We start from the raw sequence: 7,733 nt of genomic DNA, 5'->3' as shown, positions 1-7,733 counted from the left end.
TGATCAATTGTACGCAAAAGCAAGAATTCAAATGAAAAATACCATTATATTGGTGTACTGGTCGGTATTGGTGGTTGCCGACACGCAACTATGTCCTGTCGGCCTCCAAACCAATCAAATTGTAGATTGAAAATGACAGTTCAATGACATTTTACTTTGTCATTGTGGCTTTAACCTAGTGACATTGTTTTAAGTTTTAGAGCGCAAGTGTAGAAAAACTAAATGGGAGATCGAAGGTAAGAAGAAAAACGATGAATAAATATCATAATAATCTTAATTGCCAACAAGATTCAAAAACCAAAATCACAAAAAGCAACGTTTAACTAGAGGGGTAAAATATGGGTTTTTGCGTGCTTTTGAAGAGTTTTTTATTGTGCGCCTTGCATTACTCGCTTTTTTGCGACGATGATTATATAACATTAAGGGCATTTTTATGGAGTTAATATTTTTCGCAAAAATCGCTCCACCACTAACGAAATTTTGGTTTCAAAATCGAAATTTTATTAGTGTGTTTTCTGAGCTCAATCGACTGCTTTAGACCCAAGACGCTACATAATATGCATTTTTTAAGTATTTGAGTCCTTATTAAGAAAGGTAAAAGCGGTTAAAGATAGTGATGGATCAAAAACCCTTTAAAATAGGTCAAAAATGTTAATTATTTTGGTCGTTTACAGTGTTTTTTATTGAGCGCTTTGCATTCACCTTTTTCTTGTAATGACACTTTTGTAGAATTCGAGGCCTTTTAAGGGACTTGATATTTTTGGGAAAAGCGAACTCCACACCGTACGAAATGTTCGGTAAAAAATCAAAATTTTACTCGTGTGTTTTTCGAACTCAATGGATTTCTTTCGACCTAAACAGCTTTATAATGGGCAATTTTTCAATATTTAAGTTCATAATAATGAGGAATAATTGATTTTAGATTGCGACAGATCAAAAACCGCTTAAAACGGCTCAAAAATGTCAATTATTTCGGACCTGAACTTCAAGAATGCTTTTTTGAGCTCAATTCATTACAGTTGAGCACGTTAAGGTCTCTGCCAAGAAATAAGTGGCTTTAATACAATTCAATACACGGGACTTTCTTCGAGTCTTTGATAAATAAATACAGTGTTAAAATAAAAGGAAAAATGTGCGTTTATTGCACTGCATTAACATAGAAAAGCTGAGTCATTAACATTAAAATTTTATTATCTAAAAAAATTATTGAAGTATAAGTAGCAAAAGCAAGCAGTGGCATCAATAGATAAGAACTTTTGGCACATTAATGCTGATAAACCGGCTTGTTTAGTAGTAGGTGAATCTTTCTACTGAAATTATAAAATCCTTGCACAATAAGTGAGTAACAAAACGACTCATACCACATTAACATTAACAAAAAAAAATAAAACTAAGATTTATTTCGATATGACTCATATTGATCATGTGCCGTTTCAATGACATCAGAAACTGATCTTGAATGACGATTTGCTGATGCATATTGAAAACGGATAGTTCATGGTGAACATTTTACAAGGAATTGAAGCGATTCTGGAAAAATGCAGCTGCATAATTTTACAGATTATTAATTAAGCAGAGAGCTCAATATTTTATGTGCAATTTTACCATTAAGTAGCGGGCATTGCAGATAATATAAACGCCCACTTTTCAGGCAAATTTAGACTTTCTCAATAAGAGCTAGGATTGGACTAAAAACACCTGAACTGGAGTGCAGAGTGTTAAGTTTCCATTACTATTTAGAGCCTGAAAACATTATGCAAAGACCCCTTGTTTTGATAACCGAAATGCGCAAAATACTACATACAAATTCAACGATTCCATATCGGCTGTACAGAGCGGAAAAACGGATACGCGCTATCAGACTAAAGAGCTACGGCTTTGCAGAGCTCCAATTATTTACCGGTTGCATTCAGTGTTTAAACACCCTAAATAAGCACTGGTTGTCTTCAGTTGCGATCATTTTCTGCCTGGTAGAGGGTATTTTCCCCATTTTGAACAACGCCGGTTTATAAACGCTTGGGTACATTTTGAAAAGGCCGTAGCTCCCACCCGCATAAATAGCCACGAATCTAAACCATGCCACTATTCACAGGATTCAACAGTTGGAATTGTGCCATCGCGAAATGTTTGGAAACATGGTTACAACCTGCGTAAACCCCGGTGTGGTCTTACAACCCGCTACTCTTTTGGTGCAACCCGTCGGTTTCCCCGTTCAAGTGTTCGAGAAGAGACGGGAAAAGTACTGGAAAATGGCACGAAAAACTGGCAAAGTTGCTTAAAAATTCTCTTGTAGAATCCAGTTAAGACGAACGCAGTCTTGCAACTACGAGGATCAGCTGCCGAATCCTGAACATGATCAGCGCCGTGCCAGCGCCTTAGTGGACGAACTGTTGATGGACATTTACAACAGCCCACAAAACTTTTCAACCGACTACTACTCTACTTCGGGAAAGAGCCAGAGAGGGTCCTGGATTGAAGTCGTGGATCTGCATGAGAAAGGCGAGAATAGGGAGGGTTTTGGGGTATTCGTCCGGGTTTTAAACAGTTTTGTATCTGCAGATGTAAACGAGCTGCAGACGATCATCGGTTGCCTACAAGAACACATCGGACGCACTGGTAGTGTCCTGGTTCGGCAGTTGAAGCGTCGCGACGCCCTGCGTCGCCAACAACAATCAACCTGCGGCATTATTTCAAGAATGCTTTACGAACGTAAGTACAGGCCGGCATCGATTTCGGTGCAACCAAAGCTCTTTTATCTGCACAACCGGTTTGCGTGAAATTTCCAGCAATGAAGGCTCGATTGTTAGCAATCGCTGATAAGGAAGTCAGAGGGAAATCGAAAGCTTCTGTTCGCATTTTCCTCGGCTGGAAATCGCCCTCCTACGCTCCATCTCTATCGATTTTCCAGTCCGCATGTTGAAAAGAGAGCCCGAACAGTTGGTTGGTCCTCGTTGAGTTTCCCACCTGATTGTGATAACTGTGCTACGTCAAATATGCACTTATTCAGTACGTGTTTTGCAATGTGACGGTGCGAACGATGTTCTAATGAGTGGTTTTCTTAGTTCCTTCAAAAAGGCTGGTGGCGATGCTTTGAAAAGTTCCAGTAAGCTCAGTTGATTTCCTATAAAAACATTCATATTCATGAGTTGAATTAAGAAGGAATTTTCACTTGAAACCCAGTTGCTACTGGTAAAGGTTTCTCAGCCACAAAGATTGAATGAAATGTTGTCAAGCTAGATAACGAGCTTGAAGAGTTGGTAAAAATACTTCTTCGATAGAGGATTTTGATAATCAATTTTTCAGCGGAGAAAACCTTTGGGTTCACAGCAGACTTGCACCAATAATATAGAAGATTCCATTGAACTCCTTATTTAGTTTGTATTTATTCCATTATAAAAGTCACTTTTACGCAACGTCTATAAAAGCGCCTGTTCGTTACTGTACGTGACAGCCTTTCACTGGTTGATACAGCAGCCTTTATACATTAGGCGTTATCCATAAGCAAAGTGGTTTTAGCTATTTATCTCTCTTTTGTATTAAGAAATATTGGCCAAATTTTCTTCCAAGGGGATCTAAATAGTGCTGAAAAATGTCAACAAAATCGCCTGAAAAAGCGGATCATCATTTATTTGCGCAGAGCGGCTTCTGTTAATTCAACACCCTGTATATGGAAATGGAATCGCTGCCAGAATGTTGTTTAGTTTGTACCGCTTGATTTTCACCTCACTTTCTGCAAATTTTCCTACTGAAATTTCACGAAAAAACCACAAAGAACGTTGACCATTTCATCTGTCTGAAAATCGTTCTACTTAGGTTGAATAAACAAATTAATAAACAGCAAAAAACAATAATTCCAATATGGATAAAGCAACACTAAGTCGAAAACATGCAAATAAAGCCTTAAAAACTCAGCTGTAAATTTAAAAAATGTTTTTTACAAACTTCTTTTTGGGTATTTCGCCTCAAAAATTCCAATTAGTACAGAAATAAATTTGAAAAATTACCTTGACGTTTCGATAGCTATTTTCTGCTATCGTTATCAAAAGAACAATTATTAATTAATATAATAATAATAACAACGTTATCAAATCAATTTAAAAAATGTTGGTGGGTTGAAGTAGAAAAATGAATTTAAATAATACACGTGAAGAGAAAAAAAAACTAATAAACCCGGCGTCGTTAAAAATAGACTTTCCTTTATCATGCAAGCATGCATTATTTATAAAGTATTCCCAGGGCACAGGCTGAAAAATATGTATGTATTAAGGCAACCGCGCGTGAGATTCCTGCTAATTTTGCTTTTCATTAACCGTAAACTTAATACAAGTTTTTAGTGTTTTTTTGTGGATAAATTTGCATTATATTAGCGGCTCTTGCCAGCTAAAGTAAAAAATATTAGCAGTAAATAAAAAAGCTAATAGGAAGCAAAGCGGAACTGATAGAAAATAATAGATAACGCACCAGATCAAGTGGAGCAAATAATTCACTGGTATCGATCGTGAGATATCAGGGCGCAATTTCAACTTGATTAGTTCAAATGGAATTATCTCATCAGGTCGGGCTCAGTTTGCATACTGTATTATTCGCGAATAATCGGCCGGCTTGTGTCACGGCATGCCTGCTTTGGGACAGTTTAATTAAAAATTAATCAAAATTCCCAATTACGTATTCTGTCCAAGCTTGCAGAACTGTTCAGATATTCATTAGATTTGCCGCAAGAAAGCTGCAACGTTTAATGGATTTTTTAAGTTTTGATTACTGATGATGAAGGCTGAAAATAACGAAACGTGGTAAATTGGCAAATTTTTTTTGTCGCGTTGCATGCAAATTTCCTCCAGACTCTCTTACGTAGCAGTATAAGTGTGTATCATACACAGTTAAATTATGAATTCGTTTTAAATCAGGACAGCGAATAATTAAATAAGTGTTTCCTCGGTCCAAAAATTAGAAGCAACCGAGCTCTTAATCTGGAAAAACAGCCGAGTGCGGCACGTTTGCTGAATTTAAATTAAAAATGAATATTTTATTGATTTTGTGCAAATTCAGCCGAAGAACGCCTTGCAATCGGTTACTAATAACAGACTTTTAAGCTTTTTATCATTTCGACCTAAAATTCAATAACGGCCATTCATCCAAGCTAAATTTAGCTTAACACTGATGTTCAAGCGTTTGCAGTTATTGAGTTGCTGTGCAATTTCTGCGGCATCTAATAATAGGTGGAAATTGGGTTACTTTGCGAAGTTTCCCTTTGAACCGACTCCTGCTCGAAAAATCCCTTATGGGCAGCTGAAGGTTTAACAGCGAAGTTAGTCCAGCTGGGGAATTTACTAAGTAACATAGACAAATTGGACAAAGTTGTAGGCAATAATTGAAACAAAAGACTTAATAAAATAAAAAGAGAAAATAAATGTGTGCCATATACTTTTCTTTTCTCTATCGAAATGTCCAGTTCATAACTTGTAAGTGTACGACACAGACTTGTCTTGATCGTTTATTTATTTTCAAATTTTGCTGTTTATTAATGCTGATTTTTATGTTGGGAACTTATTTTAAACATTTGCCACCTTCAAACGCACTAAAGATGCATTTTTCCAGGTGCTTCTGAACCTGCAAATATGCGTTTCACCATTCAACCGGCTCCAGGCGAATCTGGATTTTCTCAATGGGTGGCGGCGATGAAAATGGTCGCTCAATTGCCCGGAGGAATTCCTGCAGAGTTTCGCCGGAGACTTTGGCTGACCATGGCCGAACGACATCTGGACTCTCAGGATGTAAGTGCGTTGTTCGCCCTTTAAAACAGAGACTTTTGCGAAAGAAAAACGAGGATCTATCTATTTCTTGCAACTTTAAAGTGCGATAGTTTAGTGAAGAAATTTAAAGGATTTGAAAATACAACAGCTCATAGACACTTTAGGCCATAAAAGCGAGAATCAGCAACAACAACCAGAGGAGAAATCATGAAAATTGTAGGAAGTTCTCCGTGATTTAATTTTATTATTGGATTTTCAGATCGATTGGTCAGAAACAGAAAAATTCTGCTTTAGCGAATGGTCGCATCCAACTGACGCTGAACTGGGCATTCAAATCGTCAAAGACCTGCACAGAACCGGTTGCAGTCTTTTCTGCGGCGAAGATGGACAGGAAAATCAGGCCCTGCTAAAAAAAGTCCTTTTGGCTTATGCCCGATGGAATAAAGCAGTTGGTAAGACGAATCTGCTGCCCGTTTTTTGTTCTAATCATGCGGTTTTTCATCGCAGGATATTGTCAGGGATTCAACATGTTGGCGGCTTTAATTCTCCAAGTGACCGATCGGTGTGAAAGCGACGCCCTCAAACTGATGATCTACTTGATTGAGGGCGTTTTACCCGATTCGTACTTTGCGGACAGTTTAAGAGGTCTATCGGTGGACATGGCAGTGTTTCGGGAACTTCTTCGCAGCAAACTGCCCAGATTATCAAAGCATTTGGATGTTCTTCAGAATGCAGCCAAAGATGGTTCGCGTAGCTACGAGCCGCCGTTAACAAACGTTTTCACCATGCAATGGTAAGTTCAGGGTTTAAAAGCGCTATTTTGACCAAGATTCCTTTCGACGTAAGAAGGTCACAAAAATGCAGTCATAAAGTGTTTGGCTCAATAATAAGGAATAAATTGTCGGCTAAAGATCGTGAACGCCCAAAAAACACTTAAACTGTGCCGAAAATGTCTAGGATTTCGGATCTGAAACTACCATGTTTTTCAATGAGTTCGATGCATTCCTCGCGTCCGTGAGCTGAAAATGGTGTGAAATTTAAGACATTTTGAGATCATTTTCATTTTTGCAAAAACTCGACCTCCACCCTTGGAAAAATTTCAGCCAAAAAACAAAATTTCACTTGCGTGTTTTTTGAGCTCAATCGATTCCTTTCGACGTAAGAAGGTCACAAATGTGCATTTATAAAGTGTTTGTGTCAATAATAAGGAAGAAATCGTAGGTTAAAGATCGTGAACGTTCAAAAAACCCTTAAAATGTGCATTCCTCGCGTGCGTGCGCTGAAAATGATGTAAAATGTAAAACAATTTTAGAAAATTTTCATGGTTTTCAAAAACGTTTTGTCAGTCCTTGCATTCATAAAGGAACAGAAGTCATTCGGTCATAATTTATGACCCACCAGCTTCGAAACCAATCACAGATTCTTCCGAGACAAATAGACTAAACAAGATGAAAACATATTGATAAATAGTGCTCCTATTTCGCAATAAGAACGAATTATTTATCAAAAAGTAATCAAGAATTATCAGCTAGAGGGTATCCTGCGGCACACTTAGGCTCAAGCTGTAAGAGAAAATTCTAATTAGTAAAGAAATTAATTTGAAAAATTGCCTTGACGTTTCGATAGCTATTTTCTGCTATCGTTATCAAAAGAACCTAATTGAACCTAAAAAAGAGTATGTTAATAAATTGTGTAACAATAGTAGGATAATACAGAATATGAAAATTCGCTCTGATAATTCGTCTGTGCAAATTGTCAATTATGTGACTTTGACTTAATCTCATTGTCTAAATTAATAAAGGTAATGTTAATTAATAATTTTGGTGTAAATTTAATTTGGGTGTATATTTATCTGGTCTACTTCAGATCTTAGCATGGGTAACCATGGATGACTTAAATTAATTGAACATGAAGCAACACAATTATTTTGATTTAGTAAAATTAGTGCGCTTTCTTTAATTTTACGTTTTTTTGTGGATTGTT

At 37.1% G+C, this 7,733-nt stretch overlaps 1 protein-coding gene across 2 annotated transcripts in view; it reads left to right on the top strand.

Moving 5' to 3' along the window:
• Nucleotides 1-149: 149 nt before the first annotated feature.
• LOC109545593 overlaps nucleotides 150-7,733 on the top strand; it is a 23,766-nt gene continuing 16,182 nt past the window's right edge. Inside the window, exons 1-6 of one of the 2 annotated variants that reach the window (XM_019916369.2) lie at nucleotides 150-236; nucleotides 2,093-2,239; nucleotides 2,294-2,709; nucleotides 5,596-5,771; nucleotides 6,010-6,202; nucleotides 6,258-6,543. In XM_019916369.2, coding sequence (XP_019771928.2) covers nucleotides 223-236; nucleotides 2,093-2,239; nucleotides 2,294-2,709; nucleotides 5,596-5,771; nucleotides 6,010-6,202; nucleotides 6,258-6,543 — 1,232 coding nt within the window. In that variant the 5' untranslated portion in view covers nucleotides 150-222. Of the gene's footprint in view, nucleotides 237-2,092; nucleotides 2,240-2,293; nucleotides 2,710-2,895; nucleotides 3,104-5,595; nucleotides 5,772-6,009; nucleotides 6,203-6,257; nucleotides 6,544-7,733 lie in introns of those variants that run through there. The other variant, XM_019916370.2, reaches the window with a different exon arrangement.

This window comes from Dendroctonus ponderosae, unplaced genomic scaffold (genome assembly GCF_020466585.1).
Source record: "Dendroctonus ponderosae isolate FM_Combo_2020 unplaced genomic scaffold, Dpon_F_20191213v2 Dpon_F_20191213_5, whole genome shotgun sequence".
In the NCBI taxonomy this organism is placed as follows: domain Eukaryota; kingdom Metazoa; phylum Arthropoda; class Insecta; order Coleoptera; family Curculionidae; genus Dendroctonus; species Dendroctonus ponderosae.
Note: the sequence above shows the minus strand (reverse complement) of the source record. Positions and strands in the feature narration are given on the sequence as shown.